The 26376-nt window shown below is 48.5% G+C and overlaps 1 protein-coding gene across 1 annotated transcript; it reads left to right on the top strand.

Moving 5' to 3' along the window:
• Positions 1–891: 891 nt before the first annotated feature.
• Positions 892–22355, top strand: hspa13 (heat shock protein family A (Hsp70) member 13). Its single transcript, XM_087992453.1, has 5 exons — positions 892–1030; positions 5078–5418; positions 6343–6556; positions 15486–15653; positions 17384–22355. The coding sequence occupies exons 1-5, from the start codon at positions 1006–1008 to the stop codon at positions 17962–17964; spliced, it is 1329 nt and encodes a 442-aa protein (XP_087848579.1). The 5' UTR covers positions 892–1005; the 3' UTR covers positions 17965–22355.
• The last annotated feature ends 4021 nt before the right edge of the window (positions 22356–26376 follow it).

Below are 26376 nucleotides of genomic sequence, written 5' to 3'. Positions count from 1 at the left end.
CAGCCATTGATCCTCTTGAAGCTGTTTCTCTGTGATACCCACAGCATCACACCTGCCAATTTCAATCTGTGCCTCAGCTCATTTACCTTGTGGATATTTAAATACAATAACCTCAGTCCTGCATTTACCATCCCTCTTCTCATAGTTGCCCCTTATTTGCTGTGCCTAAAGTAAAATTCCTGATCCTTTCCATATTCTCTATCCTGTTATATTTTTGGAAACTTAATACCCTTTCCTGAGATGGAAATGTGTTGCTGGAAAAGCGCAGCAGGTCAGGCAGCATCTAGGGAACAGGAGAATTGACGTTTCGGGCATTAGCCCTTCTTCAGGAATCCTGAAGAAGGGCTAATGCCCGAAACGTCGATTCTCCTGTTCCCTGGATGCTGCCTGACCTGCTGCGCTTTTCCAGCAACACATTTCCATCTCTGATCTCCAGCATCTGCAGACCTCACTTTCTACCCTTTCCTGAGCCCTGCCTCCCCTTTAACAAGATTCATGTTCTCGTGATTAAAGCCAGGACTATAGGGACTTTGCCTTTAACTGTATGAGTAAGTCAACATCAATGTAGATACATTTATAGATATCTGACTCAATCAGAGCCTGAGGCAATCACATGGTGAGAGCGTCATTGAGATTTTGGCTCTTCTTCATCCGATCCGCTGGTGGCGCTCTCATTCACCTGAGCCTGAGAAGGGGCTGACCGTGCCTCCTTCGAATTGTCGGCAACGTGGTTGGCGCAGAGCCTGCCGGGATCTGTAGTCCTCCAAACCCTGTGACCTCTAGGGATCAGACGGAACCGGAAAGATGGAAAGACTGCAAGTCCCATCAGGCCTTGGGCGCCGCTTAGGGAGAGTCAGCGTTCGTCCAAGCGGAGGGAAATCAGACACCGGGAGTGACCGGGGGGACGGAGAGTGACCGAGGGCTCAGAGAGTGACCGAGGGGGGACGGAGAGTGACCGAGGGGTCAGAGAGTGACCGAGGAGAGCGCGGATCGAACTGTCTGACCATGGCCGGGGCGATGGCCATCCTGGGTAAGTGTCTGTGTCCATAGGGAATCCTATAGAGTATATATGCATTCATCATATAGACTTGTGACACACAGAACTATAAAGGCCCCGTTATATACCTTGATCATATACCTCTATGGTGATGGCAATGTATAAGAGTGATACAGTCTGTACCCTATACCCTGATCATATATCCTTATGGTGATGCCAATCTATAGAGTGATACAGTCCATACCCTATACCCTGATCATATATCCTTATGGTGATGCCAATCTATAGAGTGATACAGTCCATACCCTATACCCTGATCATATATCCTTATGGTGATGCCAATCTATAGAGTGATACAGTCCATACCCTATATCCTGATCATATATTCTTATAGTGATGCCAATCTATAGAGCAGTACTGTCCCTATCATATACCTTGATCATATATCCCTAAGGTGATACCAATCTATAGAGCAATACAGACGCTACCCTATACCTTGACTGTATGTTACTGTAGTGATACTAGAGATTGAAAAGCCCATGTTGTATACAATGATCATATATTATTTTAGTAACGCTGGTCTATAGATCTATACAACTCCCATTGTATGCGTTGATTATACATCCCTATCGGAACATTATCTGTAGAACAATATAGCTTTTGTTCAAAATAAAAACAAAATACTTTTAAATCTACCTCTGTTGGCATTGGGACTTCAAGACACATTTTCTGATCCAGAGATGGGGCACTGTCATTGTGCTAGGTGGATCATATCTGTTCAATACATACCAACATCGTTGGTAGCCACACTTCAGGAAGGATGTGCAGGCATTGGTGATAGAATGTGCAGAAGAGGTTTAGAAGAATGTTTGTTTCTGGAAGGAAGTATGAAGATAGTTTGGAGAAATTGGGACTGTTCTTCTCGGAGAAGAGGCAGTTGTGAGGAGATTTGATTGAGGTGTTCATAAGGCGTTTGGACAGAATTGGTAGAGAGAAGCTGTTCACTTTGGAAGAAGGATCAAGTTCTAGACAGCATTGACTTATTGGGAAAAGAAGTGACTTGAGGAAAAATATCTTAACCCAACAAGTGATTTGCATCTGGAATGCATTGGCTGAAGGCAGGTTCCATTGTAGCTTACAAAAGAGGAACTGGATGAGAAAGTAATTAGCAGACTGCAAAGGATATCCAGTGGTTGGACTGTATAAAACTACCTGAATTGCTGCTGTGGATCAGCAGCATAAATAAGGTGGGCTAAATGGCATCTTATGGATGGCTTTTCTGCCTGTCTGTGTATATCTCTGTTTAAAGAGGACTACAGATGCTGGAGACCAGAGTTTAAAAGTGTGGTGCTGGAAAAAACACAGCAGGTCAGGCAGCATCCGAGGAGCAGGCGAGTCGAAGGCATAGGCCCTTCATCGTTCCTGATATTCCCTTTATCTCTGTATATGTTTCTGTATGTCTAACACCAGTTGCTCTTGCAACATTTACAAAGCAATAAAATAATCTTGGGAGATGACTAGCACTTTCCAATAGATAATGTCTATCATGTACTTCTATAGTGACACTGTACATTAAGTAAAATAATGCTGTCTGCTTACCTGTCATCAGAGTTAAATATCCTTATGGTAATTTTGTACTTCAGGAGCCATAATTCCTTGCCAATATCTGGTATAAACAAATTCATTTCAGAGAGATATTTGTATCATACAGTTAGGATTTATTTATTAATTTCAGTGTTCACAGTAAATATGCAGAAGCCCTCCCGTACCTGCAAGGGATACGTTCCAAGATTTACTGCGGGTAACTGAAACCGCAAAATATGATTCCGCAGATACGGAGGTCGCTCTGTATACATATATATGTATGAATGTTTTATTTATGTATATAGTAAAGCTGACTGACCTAATCTTGCTCCCTTGTCTTTCTCTCTTTTGCTCATGTATCCTCTATCAACACCATTTGCTTATCTGTGCAGATGTATGCTTTGGACTTTTAAATGAGTGGAGCATCTGACTGGGCTGTGATGCCCCCATAGTTGAATAACCTGCTGACACAAATGGGGTGGGCTCATTGAAGCCACTTGGGGGGAGGACGGAAAGGCAACCAGCTATGGAGAGGGATGTAGCCTCCTGGTTAAACCAGAGCCTTTTGAAGAGAAGGGTTGATGTTGTTACAATGCATACTGCAAGGCCATTAAGTACACGTCATTGTGTGATTCAGGTACTGAACATTATGGTTTTTTTAATTGCACTGAGTGTTTCCTTCAATCGCACTCTTTGCTGCAGATGACAAACCAAACATTAAACATATTTTTGTGTTGATAAGATAGATCCAAGGCGTTTGGTGCCAGAGGTGTTTTCTAGAGGGCTGGCGGTTGTTGATGATGCATAAGTGCTTCCGAGGGAGAAAAAATGTTGGTTAAATTTGAACTTGCAAGAATGTGTGTTACTCAATGGGATACCAGACACTATCTATTGAAGAGAGTGGTGGTGCCACTGCACTAGTTACCCGGGGGGTTTCAAACCTCTGCATTTGGAATTTAGATTCTATATAAAAAGAACAAATAAACCTGCAAGTCAAAAGCTGGTATCATTGGAAGTGACCACAATGCAGTTAAATGGATGTAAAGCTTAATTACCAAGATGTTCTGCCAATGCTCTTCTAGATGGAAGAGATTCAACTTTGCAAGGTGGCGTCAAAGCTGGCTTCCTGTGTGTCCCTCAACCACAATCATTTTCCTTCCAGCAAAGTAAGACACCAGCTAGATTTGATTCCCTACAGTGTGGAAACAGGCCCTTCAGCCCAACAAATCCATTCAGACCCTCTGAAGAGTAATCCACCCAGACCCATTTCCCTGAGACTAATGCACCTAACACTATGGGCAATTTAGCATGGCCAATTCACCTGACCTGCACATCTTTGGACTGTGGGAGGAAACCGGAGCACCCGGAGGAAGCCCAAGCAGACATGGGGAAAATGTGCAAACTCCACACAGACAGTCACCCGAGGCTGGAATCGAACCTCGGACCTTGGTGCTGTGAGGCAGCAGTGCTAACCACTGTGCCACCGTGCAGTGGAGGTTATCATTCACTTCGATTTCATTAGGGCTTCATCATGTCAGACTCTGTTAAATACTGTCTTGGTAGCAAGGACAGTAATTCTCATCTCGTCTCTGGGTCCAGCTTCTTTGTCCATGTTTGAACCCAGGCCTTTAATTAGGTCAAGGGCCAAGTGGCTCTGGTAGAACCCAAAACTGAGCATCAGTGAGCTGAGCAATCCTGTGTAAATGCCACTTTAATAACATTGTTGATGACCTCTTCCATCATTCTGAGAATCCTGCAAATGCTTTTACAGGAAGGTGATAGTGAGCTGCCTTCTAGAACCTCTGCAGTCCATGTGCTGTAAGTAGGTCCAAGATGCATTTAAGGAGGCAATTCCAGGAGTTGGAGCCAGCGACATTGAAGGAAAGGTGATATATTTCCAAATCAGGATGGTGAGTGCCTTGGAAGGGAACTTGAAGGTGGTGGTGTTCCCATGTAAATGCTGTGGCTGACACCAAAGGGTCACAGCCAAACTTGTTCCTTACCTGAACTGCTGACGTGTACATATACCCAGCAGCCTAGTTACTCACTTGTGACGCTCTAGCTGTGAGTAAGAATGGGATGACCAGTTTTTTTTAAGTGAAGCTCATTGAGAGAGAAATTTTGAGCAGATCAGCTGGGAGAATTCTCCTACTTTGATTGCAATTGTAACGTGGGAACTTTCACATTCAGCAGAAGGAATCTCAGTTTAATGTCTCGTGGAGTGAGGTAGTCACTGACAGAGCAGCACATACTCAATACAGCACTGGTGTGTCTATCTGGATTTTGTGTACAAGTCTCCGAAACAGGGCTTGAACTCAGAACCATCTGACTCAGAGGGAGTTTTATCCACATGGCTATAGCCTTTACGGCCACAGTTTGGTTTCTGCCAGCTGAGCCAGCTGAAAAATCTCTTGAGGGAAAGACAAGAGCTTCCCTCAAGCCGCGTCCTGTACAGTGGTATGAAGCAATCTCTCACTTGAAATTATGTTTCTACAGGCTCCTCGATTCTGGCCCTCCTCTTGGCTGGGTACTTGGCCCAGCAGTACCTCCCCCCACCCAAACCAAAGGTGATCGGCGTGGACCTTGGCACAACCTACTGCTCGGTCGGTGTGTTCCAACCGGGCACCGGCAAGGTGGAGGTGATTGCGGACAAGGCTGGGCGGAAGAGCCTGCCAAGCATGGTGTTATTCACCAACCAAGAGGTGCGAGTAGGGTATGAAGCGCAGGAACTTGCAGATGCCAACCCACTGAATACTGTGTACGACGCGAAACGCTTCATAGGGAAGCATTTCACCCCAGAGGAGCTCCGAGCCGAAAGCAGCCGATACCAGTTTAAGGTAACAGCACAGCCCTTTTGATCAATAATCTCAGTTTTTGGAAGGTGAGTGGGATAATGACTTGGTAGGATGTGCAAAATAGATTTACCTGGAGGGCATCGGTGCACGAGAGGCTTTAAGTATGTAGAGAAAATGGGATTGTTCAAATTGGAGCAGAAATAGTTCAGAAGAAGCTGCAGGAGGACATAGACATATTGGGTATAAAATCATAACCGAGAAATGTGAAGTGATTCATTTTGGAATAAAGAATGAGGAGAGGCAGATTAAATTTCCTTAAAGCACAGAAGGCTAAGAGAAAATTTGAATGGATATTTATAATGATAAATGCTTTAATAAGGGACTAGAAACTTTCCAGTCGCAGTTGCTTTAGTTACGAAATAGATCTGTCATTGTATAAGGTGAGTTCAGAAATGGTAGGGACAGGTCTGTCACTATATCGCAATGGGGTACAGTACTGGTGGAAACAGGTCTGTTATTGTATAACACTGGAGTACAGTATTGGTGTGGGCAGGTGCCTGTCACTGTATAGTATTGGGGTACAGTACTGTTTGGGATAAGTCTGTAATTGCCTTGAAATAAATTACTCGTGCTGTCATTTGTCAGTCCATGTGGTGTTGAATAGTGATGAGTGCAACTTGGTGGCAGGTTGGTTTTTGAAGATGAGACTACATAGTTATACTGGGACACTATAGTACACACACATCTTACAGCTTTCCTGCTGCTCAAAGAGGCTATTGAATTATATTCTGTGGAAATGGTAATGATTGATTGCAAATTAACATGCCTTCCCTTAAGGGTGTATGTGCATCATGTGGTGACAGGGTAGAAACATGTAGCAGATGAATTAAGAATATTGTGCAAGGGGTATCTTAGTATTCTTTCTCTCTGTAGATATTGCATAGCCTATACATTTTTGTTTGATAGATCCTCTACAATAAGGGTCATGCTGAGTTCTCAGTTTTTGCTAATGAGTCGCTGAGCGTCACGCCTGAGTACGTCGGCTCCCGGTTATTGTTCGAATTGAAGAAGCTGGCCGAGGAGTACCTGGGGGTACCAGTGAGCAAAGCTGTCATCTCCGTACCAGCAGAGTTCGATGAGAGGCAGAGGAACCACACGGTGAAGGCTGCACAGCTGGCGGGTAAGCAGGTTGGGAGATGGGATTGAGGGGATGGAGTTGGGGGAATGGGGTGAGGAGGATTGGGGAAATGGGGCGGGAGGGGTTTGGGGGAGTGGAATGGAGGGTTGAATTGCGGCAATGAGGTGGGAGGGGATTGATGGTGGCGGGGGGGTGTGTGTGATGGGGGTGGGATGGGGAGAGGGGTGATGATGGTGGGGGTGTGTGATGGTTGGGGAGAGGGGGGATGGTGGTAGGGTGTGTGTGTGATGGTTGGGGTGATGGGATGGGGGAAGGGATGGTAGCGGTGGTGTGTGTGTGATGGTTAGGATGGGATGGGAGAGGGGGGATGGTGGCGTGGGTGTGTGTGTGATCGTTGGGATGGGATGGGGGAGGGGGGATGGTAGCAGTGGTGTGTGTGTGTGATAGTTGGGATGGGATGGTGGTGGGGGTGTGTGTGTGATGGTTGGGGGGGTGGTGGTGGGGGGGATGTGTGATGGTTGGGAAGATGGGATGGGGTGGCGGGGGTGTGTATGATGGTTGGGGAGAGGGGGATGGTGGCGGGGGTGTGTGTGAGTGTGATGGTTGAGGGGAGGGGGGATGGTGGCGGGGGTGTGTGTGAGTGTGATGGTTGAGGGGAGGGGGGATGGTGGCAGGGGTGTGTGTGATGGTTGGGGGGATGGGATGGGGGAGGGGTAATTGGTGGCGGGTGTGTGTGTGATGGTTGGGGGGATGGGATGGGGAGGGGTGATGGTGGCGGGCAGTGTGATCGTTGCTGGGATGAGGGGAGGGGGGATATTGGGTGTATGTGTGATGGTTGGGGGGATGGGGTGAGGGGGGGTGGTGGCGGGGTGTGTGTGATGGTTGGAGGGATGGGGTGAGGGGGGATGGTGGCGGGGAGATGTGTGATGCTTTGGGGGATGGGATGGGGGAGCCAGGGTGGTGGCAGGGGGTGTGAGATAGTTGGGGGTGTGTGTGTGTGATGGTTGGGGGGATGAAGGAGGGGGGATGGTAGCGGGGGTGTGTGTGTGTGTGTGATGGTTGGGGAGATGGAGGATGGGAGATGGTGGCGGGGGTGTGTGTGCGATGGTTGCGGGGATTGGTTGGGAGGAGGGGAATGGTGGCGGGAGGGGGGTGTGATGGTTGGGGGGATGGGATGGGGGGAGCCGGGTTGGTGAAGGGGGGGTGTAATGGTTGGGGAGATGGGATGGGGGGAGCCGGGGTGGTGGAGGGGGGGTGTGATGGTTGGGGGGGATGGTGGCGGTGGGATGTGTGTGATGGTTGGAGGGATAGGTTGGGGGAAAGGGGGATGGTGGGGGGGGGGGTGGTGTGTGATGGTTGAGGGGTTGGGATGGGGGGAAAGGGGGGTGGTGGCGGGGGGAGTGTGTGTGATGGTTAGGGGGATGGGAATGGGGAGGGTGGATGGGAATGGGGGAGGGGGGATGGTGGTGGGGGTGTGTGATGGTTGGGGGGAGGGGGCGTGGTGGCAGGGGTGTGTGAGATGGTTGGGGAGATGGGGTGAGGGGGGATGGTGGCGGTGTGTGTGTGATAGTTGGGGGGATGGAGTGAGGGGGATGGTGGCGGTGGAGGTGTGATGGTTGAGGGGATGGGATGGGGGAGGAGGGATGGTGGCGGGAGGTATGAGATAGTTGGGGTGAGTGGGGGGAGGGGTGATGGTGGCGGGTGTGTGTGTGTATGATGGGAGGTGGGATGGGGGGGTGATGGTGGCGGGGGTGTGTGTGTATGATGGGAGGTGGGATGGGGGGGTGATGGTGGCGGGGGTGTGTGTGAGATGGGGTGTGGGATGGGGGAGGGGTGATGGTGGCGGGGGGGGTGTGGGATGGGGGAGGGGTGATGGTGGCGGGGGGGTGTGTGATGGTTGGGGGGATGGGATAGGGGGAGGGGTGATGGTGGCGGGGGGGTGTGTGATGGTTGGGGGGATGGGATGGGGGAGGGGCGATGGTGGCGGGGTGTGTGTGATCGTTGCTGGGATGAGGGGAGGGGGGATATTGGGTGTGTGTGTGATGGTTGGGGGGATCCGGCGAGGAGGGATGGTGGCGGGGGTGTGTGTGATGGTTGGGGAGATAGGGTGAGGGGGGATGGTGGCGGAGGGTGTGTGATGGTTGGGGGGATGGGGTGAGGGGAGATGGTGGGGGTGTGATGGTTGATGGGATGGGGTAGGAGGGATGGTGGCGGTAGGTGTGTGATAGTTGGTGGGGTGGGGGGAGGGGTGATGGTGGCGGGGGTGTGTGTGAGATGGGGGGTGGGGGGAGGGGTGATGGTGGCGGGGGTGTGTGTGAGATGGGGGGTGGGGGGAGGGGTGATGGTGGCGGGGGTGTGTGTGAGATGGGAGGTGGGATGGGGGGTGATGGTGGCGGGGGTGTGTGTGAGATGGGGAGCGGGATGGGGGGAGGGGTGATGGTGGCGGGGATGTGTGTGTGATGGGGGGTGGGATGGGGGAGGGGTGATGGTGGCGGGGGTGTGTGTGTGATGGTTGGGGGGATTGGATGGGGGGAGGGAGGATGGTAGCTGGGGGTTGTGGTGGTTGAGGGGGTGGGATGGGGCCAGCCGGGGAGGTGGCAGGGTGGTGTGTGATGGTTGAGGGGTTGGGATGGGGGGAGCCGGGATGGTGGCGGGGGGTGTGATGGTTGGGGAGGTAGGTTGTGGCAGGAGGGATGGTGGCGGGTGTGTGTGTGTGATGGTTGGGGGGATAGGATGGGGAGGGGGGATGGTGGCGGGGGAGGTGTGATGGTTGGGGGGATGGGGAGGGGGGATGGTGGCGTGGGTGTGTGTGTGATGGTTGGGGGAGGGGGTATGTTGGCGGGGGTGTGTGTGATGGTTGGGGGATGGGTTGAGGGGGTATGGAGGCTGTGTGTGTGTGATGGTTGGGATGGGGTGGGGGGGATGGTAGCGGGGTGTGTGTGATGGTTGCGGGATGGGGTGAGGGGGGGTGGTGGCAGGGGTGTGTGATGGTTGGGGGATGTGGTGGGGGGTATGGAGGCAGGGTGTGAGTGTGATGGTTGGGGAGATGAGGTGAGGGGGGATGAGTGTGTGTGATGGTTGGGGGGATGGGGCAGGGGGGATGGTGGCGGCGGTGTGCGTGTGATGGTTGGGGGGATAGGATGGGAGGGGGGATGGTGGCGGGTGGGTGTGATGGTTGAGGGGTTGGGATGGGGGAAGGGGGATGGTGGTGGGGGCGTGTGAGATGGCTGGGGGGATTGGATGGGGGGTGGTGGTGAGGTGTGTGTGATGGTTGGGGGAATGGGGGAGCGGGAGATGGTGGCGTGGGTGTGATGGTTGGGGGAGGAGGGATGTTGGCGCGGTTGTGTGTGATGGTTGGGGTGAGGGGGTATGGAGGCAGGGGTGTGTGAGATGGTTGGGGGATGTGGTGGGGGGTATGGAGGCAGGGTGTGAGTGTGATGGTTGGGGAGATGAGGTGAGGGGGGATGAGTGTGTGTGATGGTTGTGGTGATGGGATGGGGCAGGGGGGATGGTGGCGGGGTGGTGTGTGATGGTTGGGGGGATAGGATGGGGGGGGGGATGGTGGCGGGTGGGTGTGATGGTTGAGGGGTTGGGATGGGGGAAGGGGGATGGTGGTGGGGGCGTGTGAGATGGCTGGGGGGATTGGATGGGGGGATGGGGGGTGGTGGTGGGGTGTGTGTGATGGTTGGGGGAATGGGGGAGGGGGAGATGGTGGCGTGGGTGTGATGGTTGGGGGAGGAGGGATGTTGGCGGGTATGGTGGCGGGGAGTGTGATCGTTGCTGGGATGAGGGGAGGGGGGATATTGGGTGTGTGTGTGATGGTTGGGGGGATGGGATCGGGGGAGGGGGAATGATGGTGGGGGTGATGGGGGTGAGGGGGTTGGTGGCAGGGGGTGTGTGTGATGGTTGGGGGGATGGGATGGGATGGGGGAGGGGGGATGGTGGCGGGGTGTGTGTGTGTGATGGTTGGGGGGATGGGATGGGAAGGGGGATGGTGGCGGGGGGTGTGAGATAGTTGGGGGGGTGGGATGGGGTGAGGGGTGTGTGTGAGATAGTTGGGGGGGTGGGATGGGGTGAGGGGTGTGTGTGAGATAGTTGGGGGGGTGGGATGGGGTGAGGGGTGTGTGTGAGATAGTTGGGGGGGTGGGATGGGGTGAGGGGTGTGTGTGAGATAGTTGGGGGGGTGGGATGGGGTGAGGGGTGTGTGTGAGATAGTTGGGGGGGTGGGATGGGGTGAGGGGTGTGTGTGAGATAGTTGGGGGGGTGGGATGGGGTGAGGGGTGTGTGTGAGATAGTTGGGGGGGTGGGATGGGGTGAGGGGTGTGTGTGAGATAGTTGGGGGGGTGGGATGGGGTGAGGGGTGTGTGTGAGATAGTTGGGGGGGTGGGATGGGGTGAGGGGTGTGTGTGAGATAGTTGGGGGGGTGGGATGGGGTGAGGGGTGTGTGTGAGATAGTTGGGGGGGTGGGATGGGGTGAGGGGTGTGTGTGAGATAGTTGGGGGGGTGGGATGGGGTGAGGGGTGTGTGTGAGATAGTTGGGGGGGTGGGATGGGGTGAGGGGTGTGTGTGAGATAGTTGGGGGGGTGGGATGGGGTGAGGGGTGTGTGTGAGATAGTTGGGGGGGTGGGATGGGGTGAGGGGTGTGTGTGAGATAGTTGGGGGGGTGGGATGGGGTGAGGGGTGTGTGTGAGATAGTTGGGGGGGTGGGATGGGGTGAGGGGTGTGTGTGAGATAGTTGGGGGGGTGGGATGGGGTGAGGGGTGTGTGTGAGATAGTTGGGGGGGTGGGATGGGGTGAGGGGTGTGTGTGAGATAGTTGGGGGGGTGGGATGGGGTGAGGGGTGTGTGTGAGATAGTTGGGGGGGTGGGATGGGGTGAGGGGTGTGTGTGAGATAGTTGGGGGGGTGGGATGGGGTGAGGGGTGTGTGTGAGATAGTTGGGGGGGTGGGATGGGGTGAGGGGTGTGTGTGAGATAGTTGGGGGGGTGGGATGGGGTGAGGGGTGTGTGTGAGATAGTTGGGGGGGTGGGATGGGGTGAGGGGTGTGTGTGAGATGGTTGGGGGGGTGGGATGGGGTGAGGGGTGTGTGTGTGATGGTTGGGGGGGTGGGATGGGGTGAGGGGTGTGTGTGTGATGGTTGGGGGGGTGGGATGGGGTGAGGGGTGTGTGTGTGATGGTTGGGGGGGTGGGATGGGGTGAGGGGTGTGTGTGTGATGGTTGGGGGGGTGGGATGGGGTGAGGGGTGTGTGTGTGATGGTTGGGGGGTGGGATGGGGTGAGGGGTGTGTGTGTGATGGTTGGGGGGGTGGGATGGCGTGAGGGGGGTGGTGGCAGGGGTGTGTCTGATGGCGTGTGGGAGGGGGTTGGTGGCAGGGGGTGTGTGATGGTTGGGGAGATGGGATGGGGGGAGGGGGGTGGTGGCGGGTGTATGTAATGGTTGATTGGGGGAGAGGGGAGGTGGTGCGATTTCTGACTTTATGGTGAAACCTGCTTACTCCCTTTTACCGACGGTAGGCACCTTCGCCCCATTCATGCTCAAAGCTCTCTGGGAAATTCCCTTCTATGAAATAGTGATTGTGGGATCTTATGTCTTCCCCTGAGGTGAAGATGGGTCCTCGTAATAAAGTCTAAATGGAAAATCACACCACCTGTCCTGCAGCATTCACTCGGAGCTATTCTGGGGATGTTAGTTTGAATTATATGCTCAAATCTGAAGTGGGGTAATCTCAATTGAGCCTCAAACTAACGCCATTAATGACAGACCTGAGCCCATAAGACCACAATATATAGGAACAGAATTAGACCATTTGGCCCATCTGATAAGCCTTCAGTCTGCAATCATATGTTTCTCAGCCTTATTCTCCTGCTTTTCTCCATAACTCTTGATCCCCTTGCTAATCAAAAACCTATCTTTCTCTGTCTTAAACTTACTCAATGACTTGGCCTCCACAGCCTTCTGCAGCAATGTTTTCCACAGATTCACCACCCTCTGGCTGAAGAAAGTGCTCCCTCTCTCAGTTCTAAAGGGCCATCCCTTCACTCTGAGACTGTGCCCTTGGGTCCTAGTTTCTCTTGCTAGTGGAAACGTTTTCTCCATGTTCGGTCTATTCAGGCTTCTCAGCATTTTGTAAGTTTCAATGAGATTCCCTTCATCCCCTAGTATAGACACAGAGTATTCAACTGCTCCGCATATGACAAGCCCTTCATCCCCGGGATCATTCCTGTAAACCTCCTCTGGGCCCTCTCCAATGCCAGCATGTCTTTCCTTCGATACAGGTCTCAAAGATGCTCTCAATATTCCACATGTGGTCTGACCAGAGCCTTATATAGCCTCAGCAGTACATCTCTGCTCTTCTATTCCAGCCTCCTTGATAAGAATGCCAACATTGCATTTGACTTCCTAACTTCCAACTGAATCCTGAAATAGGACTTTTAAATCCCTTTGTGCCTCAGATTCCCAAAGCCTTTCCCCATTTAGAAAATAGTCTACACTCTATTCTTCTAACCAAAGTGCATAACCTCACACTTTCCTACATATTATTCCATCTGTGACTTCTTGCCTACTCTCCTGGTCTGCTCAAGACCTTCTACAATCTCCCCTCTTCCTGACCATTACATGTCCCTCCATCTATTTTTATATCATCTGCAAACTTGGCAACATTGCCCTCAGTTCCTTTCTCCAGATCGTTAATGGACAATGTGAATAGTTGTGGTCCCAACACTGGTCCCTGCGGAGCTCCACTACACACCAGCTGCCATCCTGAAAAGACCCCTTTACTCCCACTTTCTGCCTTCTGCCTGTCAGCCAGTACCTGTCCATGCCAGTACCTTGCCCCAATACCATAAGCTCTTATCTTATTTAGCAGACTGACATGTAGCACCTTGTCAAATACTTTAGCGAAATCCAAATCGATCACATCCACTGACTCTCCTTTGTCTAACTTGTTAGTTACCTCCTCAGAATTTGAACAGATTTGTCGGGCAGTGAGGCCATGGTAACCCAGCCATTTTTTATCACGCACTTCCAAGTACACAACAGTCTCATTCTTAATAATAGACTCTAAAATCTCACCCATGACCGAGGTCAGGCTGATCGGCCTATAATTTCCTGCCTTCTGCCTCCCTCCCTTCTTAAACAGGGGTGTTACATCAGTGATTTTTTCCTCTCTGACTCCAGTGATTCCTAAAAGATCATCATCACTGCCTCCACAATCTCCTCATCTATCTTCTTCAAAATACTGGGGGTGTAGTCCTTCTGATCTGGGTGATTTACCCCCATTAGACCTTTTCAGTTTCCCCAGCACCTTCTCCTTAGTGATGGCCACTACACTTACTGGTCAAAATTGTCCACTTGCTGGACAATAAACACTGGTCCAGCCAGGAGCACCCTCATCCATGAATTGAATAACAAAAGTCCTTGAGCAAGGCTTCGTACCTTAAATGCTGATTTGTTATGCTCAGTAAGCCAAGCTGAAATTGTTTTTGTGGTTCATTGGTTTTGATCAGAACTTGGATTCTATGGTGAAGCAATATTAGGTAGTTTCTCAGGGTCCCTTCATCATTTACAGACAAACACCCTCTACATTAACCTCCTCTTTCAGTAATCACCCTGCTTGTCAAAGTAGAAAATGTGGATCAATGTGGATCCTGATGAAGGGCTTGTGCCCGAAACGTCGATTCTCCTCATCGGATGCTGCCTGACCTGCTGTGCTTTTCCAGCAACACACTCTCGAATGTGGATCAGTCAATATCAGCACTCCCAGGACAGATAGGGACTGAATTACTCTCTGAAATTCCTTAAACTGTCGAGTAATGAAATTCATTTCTAACCTTCCATTTGTGTCTTTACTTACATCCATTCAATATATTCCTACTTCTCGTACAGCAAAAACATTAACTGCTCTCTGTTGCTCATACCGTCAAACTTCAGGCAGCTTTGTCAAGCGAAACACCATTCCTTCAGTTAGTGGCAACTCATGCATCTGTCTGAACGGTACTCCGATCTGCAGGGGAGATGGAGTCTCCAGAGTTGCTGCTTCAGGATGCCTTTAACGTTTTTTATGTGTGCATCTGTCTAGACCTTTATAGTAAATTTAGGATATAGAGATTAATCCTGCTCCTGGACAACTGGCTGTCATGAGGTGAGCAATACATTATGTAGAAATGAAGGGCAGGTTAGAGCCATAATGCCCAGGTGAATTTCACCACGGAATTTCAGGATTTGTCTGCTAACAGAACCTGTTCCTGCTGTAGAAGAGAACTGAGATTCCTGATGGAGCATCGCGGTGTCTGTTTGGAACAGAAAAACAGCTCAACGTCCTTTTCCATAGATCAACACCAGCCCTCCTTCCCCCATATTCCTCATTCCCACCGACCTGCAGTTTACAGAGGTCAATCCTGTCACTCCTACCTCACATCTCTTTGTCCCACCGCTGCCTTGTATCTACCTATCCCACGGCCTCCTCTTGTCTTTCTACCCCACAACCACGAACTGTCCCTTCACCCCACTGTCTCTGCATTTCCTTCAATCCTGCCACCTCCACGTGTCCCTCTATCCCATCACTGCATCATATCTCTCTATCCCACACTATCCCCTATCATTTAACCCACTGCCTCTTCATACTCCTCAATTCTGTCACCTCCACGTGTGCTTCTATTCCACCGTTCCTCATTTCCCTCAGTCAGGCCACCTTCACATATCCCTCTGGCCTGCTACCTCCTTATAATCTTTAATGATCGGTGTACGCAGTCATCCCTTAATGCCCATTTGTACTATACCTCCTTTGATTATAATCGACATGCTGGTTTTTCTTGGTTGGGTTGTGGTCGGGGGGGATGGTAAATTCCAAATGAGCTTCCTTTACAAAATGCTTTGTGTTCTAATTTTTGCCCTGAAACTGGCACACTGTTGATGCAATACATAGCGCCCAGAGGCTGTTAACCAGTTGAGTGAGGTTTTCTGTTTGTGTCACAGGATTGGATATTCTACGGGTAATAAATGAGCCGACTGCAGCAGCCATGGCCTATGGGCTCCATAAGGTGGACGTTTTCAACGTACTGGTGGTGGACCTGGGGGGTGGCACCTTGGACGTATCTCTGCTAAACAAACAGGGCGGGATGTTCCTGACCAGAGCAATGGCAGGTAAAGGAACCACACCATGTGGGCGTAGTCACATTTTTATTTCAGGAAGGATGTGCTGGTCTTGGTAGGGATATGGCTTCGATTTGAACTAGAACCTGACCGAGGTCCCAGGGGTAAGATTCTGCAGAGAAATGAAATGAATGGGATTTGTATTTTCTTGAACATGGAAGATTAAGGGGTGATTCAATTTGAATTGATTGAGGAAATAGGGACATTGTTGAGGAAATTGTGCTTATTGAGAAAGTCAGTGCGATCAATAAGAATTGGAAAAAGGCCAGTCAGCCCTTTGATCCTGTTTTGACTGAACCTTCCTGCACAATCTCCTCATTGTTTACTTCCCTTATTGACCAAAAGTCAATCATTTCTGTCTTAAGCATACTCAGTGATTGGGCATTGACAACGTGCAGGTGTTGGGAATTCTAGAGTAAGGGAACATAGCCTTCAAACAGGGAGAAGATAAAGGAAGATGGTAAAGGACAGTCTTCTCAGCCCCAGGACATCTCTGCAGAAATTCCCCAGTGTAATGCCTCAGTGTCTGTTCAGCTGCTTCATCAATAACTCCCTTCCTTCATAGGGATGGAAGTGGGGATGTTCGCCAGTGTTCAGATATGCACCAAGAACTGGACAATATCTCGGATTAGGTTGACAAATGGTAGTCAATGTTCATGCCATTGAAATGCCAGGCAATGGCCATCTCAAACAGGAGAGAATCCAACCTTCCTCTGGTGTAGGGACTGTTGGAGACCAGCCATCTAAATACTTTGACTGCAAGGGATTTAAGCAGCCAGCTAACCACCACCCGCAGGACAGTGAGGGACAAGCAATAAAAGACCACCGTGACAGTGATGGTGGTATCTGATGATTAGCTGCTTTGCAGAAGAGTTGGGTATTAGTTCACGTTCAACTGATAGAGGTGTGAAACATTGTCCCACAAAGAGCAGCAGAACGTTTAGTTCATTGTGTGAAAGCTGGGATAATAACTGTTTTGTAGACAAATATGTTATAGGTAGGTGAGTTAGGATACAAATGAGCTCAAAGGACAGAGTCACCTCCTCCTGTGTTAAAATGGGCAAAGCACCAGTCCATGCATTTTGTTGTTTCTCAGGATGAAGGATGCTCATGTTGCAGAATAGACTCCTTCCATTTCGGATCCCAATATCAGCACCAACATCATCCGTACCTAGATCACATCAATGAATATGAAGATAGTGTTGTCAGTTCAGCTTCAGAGCAGACTGGGATACAGAACTGTGACATGACCCACAGCCTTGCTCTTTCCCCAAGAAGAAAAGCTAGGATGTGTACAGTATTGGGTTAGGGAGAGAATAAACACGCCTTTAAACTGAGAGTAAACTTAAAGCTCCCCCAACTGTTTTAAACTGAAAGGAAAGCAAGGTTTACACTGTTCTCATCAAACTCTCTGAGGACAGGGACAGCACCGAGTTAGATACAGAGTGAAGCTTCTTTTACTCTATTAAGCTGAAAGTAAAGCTTTGTCTATACTGTCTCCCTCAAATACTCTCAGGATAGGTTCAACATGGGGTTAGATACAGGATAAACTTTTTTAAATTTATAGGATTATGGAAAAAGAGCTGTGAGCAGAATATGTTACATTGACATTAGAACATCAGTCTAAAGATAGCACAGGCACACTGGGCTGTCTGGCCTTATGTAGTGTTGTAAGATTCTCATCTGTCCAATGTTATGATTTCTTTCATGTATTCCTGCAGGTAATAACCAGTTGGGTGGCCAGGATTTCAATCAGAGGTTGCTGCAGTTCCTGTTTAACCGGATCCACCAGCAATACGGTGCTGTGCCCACCGACAAGCAGGATGTGCACCACCTGCGCCAGGCTGTCGAAGCAGCCAAACTAAACCTGACCCTTTACGACTCGGTGCTGATCCGGGTACCACTGTCCCTGCCAGGCTCCAGTGAAGGAGGAGAGGAGCACGGCGGCACCAGCAGTAAAGTTTTGTTTGAAGAAACGGTGACCAGGGATCTGTTTGAGGCACTGAACCAGGACCTGTTCGAGAAGATCCTGGCCCCGGTGGAGGAAGTGCTGTCTCGTGGTCACTTGGGCCGACACGAGGTGGACGAGATCGTCCTCGTTGGGGGCTCCACCCGTATCCCGCGGATACGCCAGGTCATCCAGGAGTTCTTCGGCAAGGAGCCAAACACTTCGGTGGACCCCGACCTGGCGGTGGTGATAGGTGTTGCCTTACAGGCAGGGATCATGGGTGGCTCTTGGCCATTGCAGGTCAGCGCCCTGGAGATACCCAACAGGCATTTACAGAAAGTGAACTTCAACTAAACGGATTCCTTTTTTTTCCCACTTTCCCCCCTCAACGTTAGTCATTATGGATTGGAAGGCAACCTTTTCTTTTTCTGTGTGTCTCTCTCTCTCTCTGGATTGGAGGGGGATGAGTGAACAGTTAGTCTTAACACAATTACCCCTCTCTGCAGAAAACAAACCTTCCCAAGCTTCTGTGAAATCATTCCACAAAGGCGATTGCTGTAAATTTTGAGAGTTTTGCTTTTTCAGCATTTTGGAGTTCCACATTCCTTTTCTTAAAAAAAAAAGCACTTCATGAATGAAGTGGATCTTATTAATACTAGGACAGCATTGCACCCAATATTAAGCTCGTTACCAGATGTTGCTGCCTGTTGAAGTCCTTGCAGCCTTCAGTGATTTGCACTGTTTTTTTGTTCCCTTTCACGCCTCACTGATGACTTCCTTTATCAAACTGACTTGTTCTATTCCGTGGGAATTCACCCGATCCAGGGAGGCTCCTGGGTTTCTGCCATGACCCACACTGTTCCTGCTCTGAACCAGTCTGGGCTTCCGTGTGGAATTAGGTTTGATCGTCACAGGGGGCTGGAGAAGGTTGGCTGTGTTCCTGCTCTGTATGTCCCCCTGCACCTGACACTGGACACAAGGTGGGGGACAGCACTGACCTTGACCTGCCAACAGGTGTCTTAAACTGGCTCTGAAAGAGCAAGCTACCTTCAGAGGGGTACGGAAGCAGGAAGGTGCTTCAGAATTGGATATGCATTCAGGAGAGGGCAATGTTTGTAATAAAAGATGGCGGATATTAAAAAGAATGTTCTGTAAGTAGGTTGACGGTAAGTCAAATAATGAAGGAACTGAAGGGAAGTTTTGAGAGGGTCAAAAAGATCATCTTCCAAGGATTCACCCAATAGGCAGGCAAACGATCAGTGATTCTGCCTGAGGGAAGGTTTGTTATAATTTTTATACCTCTGTTGTTCTACTTATTTAAACAGTGCCATAATTAAAAAATGTGAAGGTAGATTGATTTTATTAAATATATATTTATACATATATATTTTTTAAAAATTTGTACATAAAGCAAATTGTCTTTATGAACCAAACCTGAAATGAAGACCACTTTTGTCTTTGGTGCAGATCTGCATGAGAAAGATCATTGCATTGGGTATGCATTTAACAAAGTATCCCCTGTGTTCTGCTCTGGGATGGTCAATCTAGGGCAGCCATGCTCAGATATTTTGTTTTAATTTATTCTTGGAATGTGGCTGTTACTGGGAGCATCAGTATTTATTGTCCGTCCCTAATTGCCCTTGGGATGGTGAGCTGACTGTATGAGCTGTTGCAGTCCTTGTGAATAGGTATATACACAGTGCTCTTTGGGTAGGAATTCTAAATAATTTTGGCCTGGTGACAGTGATGAAATAATGATATGTTTCCAACTTTTGATGATGTGTCTGTTGAGGAAGATAACTTGCATGTGGTGTTGTTCCAGTGTGCCTCAGCAAGTTGGTAAAGTGCACTTTGTAGATGATGGTGGAGAGAGTAGTTATCTTGAGTGGTATATAGGCTGCTAATCAATGGAACTCTTGAGTGGTAACAAATTCCACGTTCTTGTCATTATTCTGTAGGAAGTTTCCTCCCAAACCCCCTCATTGTGTGTTACTGTTGAAGGGGATCTTGCACTGTCACAGTGTTAGCCACCTCCATAAAGGCCACCTTGTGGAGTCATATTGGTTTTCATAGAATTGTGCAGCAGAGAATGAGGCCATTCAGCCCTTCAAGCCTGTGTTAGCTCTGCGAAAGAACGATTTAATTGGTTACCTGGATGGTATCTAGCTACTTGAATACACTTTCGACAAGTGGAGATTATCACATTCCCTGATCTGCTTTGTTGACATCACCTAGCCAATAGGAGCACAGCTTTCATTGATCCAGGATGTCGGTGGGGTTACTGTGTCACAGCCAGACTTCGCCATTCAGAAGCATCCTCTGCAGGTAGGGGCCAAACAGGAGGGAAAAGGCTTGAATCAGGAGTTACACTGATTAGCAGCCGATATACCATGCAGTAACTGCTCCCTCCTCCATCATCTACAAAGTGCACTTTACCAAAGGGTTATACTTTGTAAAATTATTTTACAAAATGAAGAAAATATTCCTTGTTCGTTAAATAATTGCAAATAACGTGATGAAAAATCACTGTTTAAAAAGGTCATTCGCGCAATGTGGGCATCACTGGCTGGGCCCAGTATTTATAACCCGTCCCTAGTTGCCCCCTTGAGAAGATGGGGGTGAGCTGCCTTCTTGAACTGCTGCAGTCCATGTTTGTAAGTGCTGTTAGGAAGGGAGTTGCAGAATTTTGAAGCAATACAGTGAAGTAATGGCGATTATAGTTTCAAATTGGAATGGTGTGGGTGTTCCCATTGCATCTTCTGCCCTCTCTCTAGATGAGAGAGGTGCGAGGATTTAAAGCACCTGCCTGTGTGTATACAGCCCACAATATTGCAGTCCACTTCTGAGGCAAACAGTACAAGACCAACTCGAAATGCAGTTACTGATCACCACACAGCATTTGTTGGGGACACTACTTGCGCACTGGTCTCTGGGTAATAATCTTTCGCAGCCCCAGTGTGATCCCTGCCTGTCCTCACTGCCACTTGTCCATGGCTGTCAGCGCTTGGAGAATTACGGAACAGCAGGCATCAGGAGGGGACATACACAGAAATGAAGGAAGGGGAGAAACTCCCACAGCCCCATTGAAAGGGTTGTGCACCATTGCTGCAACTGGTCTTTGTGATCGCTGAATCCCAGGCTACACCCGGGCCATGACATCTTGATATATGACATGACACATGACACTCATTGTCCAACTTGATGCCACACAACACAACATGGTTATAGCAATAACAGGAGGTCAGAGCTGTATCTTTTTGTAATTGATAAATGATTCTTCAAAAATTTGAACAATGCTATGGGTGATGTTTTGGGGCATTTATTGTTCAGGGTTTATTTGGTTGCTTCACTTTAAGCAATTTAATGTAATCATTTTAAAATGTTCCACAGCTGCAAATGGATGAGGATAAATTTCAGTCTCGTTTCAGTGCCAGTCTCCACAGGGAACCGCATTCCCTCCCTTGACCTCCAAGAGTCGGCCCTGTATCCATCGCATTTTCACGGTAACTGAGCCCAGGAAGTGGCCACATGACCAATCAGTCTGTGCCAGTGTCTACCTTTCAGTCAAGCTTCTCCTTCCACGCCAGTTACTTCGGGGGTGGCGGGGGGGGGAAGGGGCTATCAATATTGCCTTATTCGCCTCGAGTGGTAATGAATTCCACATTCTTGCTATTCTGCTGTAGGAAGTTTTCTTCCGAACCCCCTCATTTGTGTGTGGTATTGTTGAAGGGGATCTAGCACTATCACAGTGTTAGCCACCCCCATAAAAGCCCCCTTATGGAGTCGTATTGTTTTTCATAGAATTGCGCAGCAGCGAATGAGGCCATTCAGCCCTTCAAGCCCATGTCAGCTCTGTGAAAGAGCTATTCTGTTAGTTGCACATCTCTCCTCCTAGCCCTCCTTGCCTTCTAGTGTTTATCCAATTTCCTCTTTTGAAAGTTTCTCTTGAATCCACTTCCACCGTTCTTTCCAGACGGCTGACTTCAATTCCTCACTGGTTCAAAACCCTCCTTCATGCTGCAGAATTCTAGTTCACAATTCAGGTTATGAAAAATTTTAACTTGTCATTCACTGTCATTGATTTTATCTTTCTCCCACTCCCTGCCTTGCCTTTCCTCATTCTCCTCACTAGCTGTTGTGTCAATGACATCAACGTGGTCCTAGGTCTAGGGAAGCAGTGTTTTTTTTTAATTTAAAAAAAAATTCCTTAATCTCCCTTTCATAAATACAGTCCATCGAGTGGTCTCACCCCGTGGGAAGGATTGAGACTCCCTGTCAACATTGCCCCCTCCCCCAGCTGATTGTAAATCGAGTGTCCTGAGTCCTACTGGTGGCTCAGCTGGTGTGTCTCCATCCTGTGGATGTGTTGCTGTTTGGCTGCACAGTTTGGGAATTCGCGTTAACCTGGTATGTTCAAGCACCATTCCCCCTGCCACCCAATTCTCCGCAGATAGAATTTCTGCTGATCTTCTGCCAAAGTACGGCAGCTGTCCCACCATCTCCACCACCACCACTTCAAGGCATCTGTGACATTGAAGTTAGTTACAAGGAACCAAGCACCTGGAAACTGATTTGATCACGAACTGAGGTTCCTCCAATTGTCTGGAACATGTTATACAGTATCTGTATGAGAAAGTACTGTAAGGTTTAATTTATTGTACTTTATATGACTACTAGTATTGCCTTTGTACATTACTACAGCCATGACTGGAGAATAAATTAAAATGTGCCTCTGTCAGAACTGACTCCTGATGTGTGTCTCAATTTATGGCGACTTTGTCATCCTCTTGTGGTAATTGTCTCTGAAGAGTGATCTCTCATTCTGAAACACTCCCAGCAAGACAAACAACATGTGTTAGAGTTCACCAGACATTAAAGGCCAAAGTAATTAAACTTCCTTATGTTACCTGATTAGCATGCAAAGGTGGTGCCACATGGATATCACCCTGCCCCTTCCCACCATGCAAATGTGGCTAACAATGTCCATGTGTCCACTCAATTGTATTCTTAGGTACTGTTTTATTTCCTGTCCCTTGTGAGCATGATCTGGTTCAGTGGGAGGTGACGTTTCAGGGATTAGATTAACTGAATCTCCATTCACTATAAAGGCAGTCCAACTCTGCCATCAGTTTCCAGAGATTAAAGTCCCCATTGACATACTACCAAAAACGTCAAATATGGCATGGGATAAGGGGAAAGTATGGGGTTGGAAGTGTGTGGAAACAGGTGACATTGGGCCTATGTTTCCTCTCTTCATGCCTGAGCCTGTTGTAGATGAATTGGAAATGTGTGTTTTTATGGTTAGTCAACAAATCCTTTATTATTGTAGGGGTTTGGTTAGCTTGGATAGCTGCTTTGTAATACAGAGTGATGCCAACAGTGTGAGTTTGATTCCTGCACTGACTGAGGTTACTATTAAGGACCCTGCTCAACCTCTCCCTTTGCTTGAGACATGGTGACCCTCAGGTTAAACTACCACCTGGCTCTCGCTCATCTCTCTCTCTCTCTCTCTTTCTTCCACCCCCCCACTTCTCCCTCTAATAAGAGAGTAGCCCTAATATCCCTCCAGCACTATGGCAAATTGTTCCTTTTACTGTTGTCTCCCAGAGCTTCCAGTTATGAGGTTAATGGAGAACGAAGCCTCGATGTCTGGGTGAGAATGGGAGTTCGTCAAGGTCACTAGCGGAGTACTAACTAACTGAGATCTGAAGAGCCATGTGTTTTTTTCTTTGTGTGTGTGTGCAGGTGTGAGACACAGTGAAAGACACAAGGTGCATGAATCTTTATTCAGTTTCACCACCAGGAAGAAAGGAAACACCTGAGTGGCCAGTGACAAGCAGTGCCCTTCACATCAAAGGGAATGCTGTGTGATCAAACAGTGAAGGGGAGGGCAGGGATTAAATCAAGATAGAGTTGGAGGGGGAAAATAATGCACTCCACTTCCTGTTGCTAGCCTACTGCACCTGGTATTCCCAGGCAGTCTCCCATCCAAGTACTAACCAGGCCTGAGTCTGCTTAGCTTCCGAGATCAGACATTTTCAGACTAGTACATCTTTGGACTGTGGGAGGAAACCCACGCAGACACGGGGAGAATGTGCACACTCCATACAGACAGTTGCCCAAGGTGGGAATTGAACCCAGATCCCTAGCGCTGTGAGGCAGCAGTGCAAACCACTGAGTCACCGTACCACCATCATGAAGAGCCATGATAGGTGTATATGCCCTATTGAAGAAATCGGACTACTAACAGCCTATGAAAGGGATGCAAATAGGTTTTAATTGCATATCCAATGAAGTAGGAGAAAGTGAGGACTGCAGATGCTGGAGCTCAGAGTCGAGAGTGTGGTGCTGGAAAAGCACAACAGGTCAGGCAGCATCCGAGGAGTAGGAGAATCGACGTTTTGGGCATAAGCCCTTCATCAGGAATGAGGCTTGTGGGTTGGGACTAAGAGATAAGGGGGGGGTGGGGTTGGGGGAAGGTAGCTGGGAAAGTGATGGGTGGATGAAGGTGAGGGAGAAGATAATAGGTCAGAGGGGGGATAAATATGGAATTCAACAGCTTCCTCATTTCCTCTCCCCCCCCCCCCCCCCCCCCTCACATTACCCCAGTTCCAAGCTTCAAACTCGCCACCACCCAATGGACCTGCCCATCACCCCCCCCGACCTATTACCTTCTCCCTCACCTTCATCCACCTATCACTTTCTGAGCTCCCCCCGCCCATTTATCTTCAGCCCTGACCTACAAGCCTCATTCCTGCTGAAGGGCTTATGCCTGAAACATTGATTCTCCTGCTCCTCAGATGCTGCCTGACCTGCTGTGCTTTTCCAGTGCCACACTCTGATATCCAATGAAGTGTCATCTTGGAGAGGATCCACATGAGTAAAGGCTGACCCTCTTCCATTTCCCTGCTGCCACTGCACACCCTTTGGGGCCTCACAAAACTAAAATCTGTAACCTGAAGTGTGTGGTAAAGGGTTAACTGAATTCAAAACATTAAATAGTTTTGCTCCCTTCCTCGATGTATTGTCTGTGTAGATTAGACAAACGGTATTATATAAGGGACAGTATTTGTTGCCATTCTGAATTGGGCTTGAACTGGGTGGCTCACTTGGCCATTTCAGACTTGATCGTACTGATGAGGCTATGGATTCGCATAGGCCAGGTCAGGTGAGGATGATAAATTTACTCTGAAGGTCATTAATGAACCAGATAGATTTTCACAAAAGATGTTGCTTCACAGTCACTATGACTGAGCCTAATACCATTTGCCTACTCTAACATCTTTCCTTAAACCTGCATCATTTCACATCATCAGATCCAAAATAGACCCAGCCCTTGTTGGATCAACAACATATTGTTGTAGGAAACTGGGGCGTAAGAGGTGTGGTCAGAAATAATATAAAGATACAAAGTTGGGGAGGGGGGCGTGATTTAATTTTAAGCAAAGTGAGAAAGGATAAAACTCCTGGCTGGATTGCATCTAGGCATATTGAAAGACTTTATAGCAGAGGTGCCAGAGGCATCATTACATATAGATTTTAATAAAATTAGAAAAGGGAAAGAAGCCATAAGAGAGGAAGATAGTCCCTATCTCCCTGTTTAAACATAGGAATCAATCCCAGAGAATGAGACCTTTAGGTTAACATTGATCATTGGAAAGATAATTAATCAAAAATAAAATAGATACCCTCAGTTGACACTTTGACAAATGGGAAGGCATTGCTTTACCAATCTCATTGAATTCTTTCACCCGTTATCAGAACGGGTCAGATAAGGGTAATTTTGTAGAAGTAATACGTCAAAAATGTTTGTATTGCTGAAAAAAAAACACTTTGTGTAAGAGTTTCACTTTAAACTCAAATATTTGTGAGAAAGACCAAATCAAGAGGCAAACTAACATTTATACTTCATAAAAGTAGAGCACTAATGGTTGGCAAATGTTCTCTGGTCAAGGTATTGCCTTGGAGAGTGCGTCACTTAATGATGATTGACAGTTACCTGACAGGCTTTGTTTACATTTCACCAGGTGAGTTGAATTTAAATGCTCCCAAAAGGCTATGTTCAGTTCAGCTAGGTTCAACAGTTAATTTTTATTTAGCCTCCATCCCCATTTCTCTTTCTCCTTTGATGGTCTGTGTTGCCTTTAATGGACTTTGCATGTCAATTAGGTGAAAGTGTGGACTGCAGATGCTGGGGATCAGAGTTAAGAGTGTGGTGCTGGAAAAGCACAGCAGGTCAGGCAGCAGCCGAGGTGCAGGAGAATTGATGTTTTGGCCCAAAGCCCTTCATCAGCTCCATTTCTGATGAAGGGCTTTTATCCGAAACATCAATTCTCCTGCTCCTCGGATGCTGTCTGACCTGCTGTTCTTTTCCAGCGCCACCCTCCCCACTTTGCATGTCAATTAATCAGTTGGAGAACATGGGCGATTTACTGGTGATGGTTAAAAGGCAGAAAAACAACACCATGGGAAATTTGGTGATGAGAAAAAAGATGAAGTTGTGTGTAAGAGCACTTTCTGAAAACACAAAAAAAGGCTGTGCATAATATTAGAATATGAGGAAGAACAGATTTAATGGGAATTGCTTACAAAACAATAAATCATTTTGCTTTACAATCTTCCCTAAACGTTTCCCATTCCCTTTTGTCATCCTCTCCTTCACTGACCACATTCTTAATGTACGGCTTTATCCTTTAGTTTCAATCTTTCTCCGCACGTTTCCTGAATTTTATCTTGATTGCTCAACTGTATTGAAACACTTGAGAG

Source organism: Chiloscyllium plagiosum, unplaced genomic scaffold (assembly GCF_037043375.1).
Source record: "Chiloscyllium plagiosum isolate Xiang-an unplaced genomic scaffold, Cpla_swu_hap1 HiC_scaffold_12, whole genome shotgun sequence".
NCBI classification, from domain to species: domain Eukaryota; kingdom Metazoa; phylum Chordata; class Chondrichthyes; order Orectolobiformes; family Hemiscylliidae; genus Chiloscyllium; species Chiloscyllium plagiosum.
This window is presented reverse-complemented; position numbering and strand designations above follow the sequence as displayed.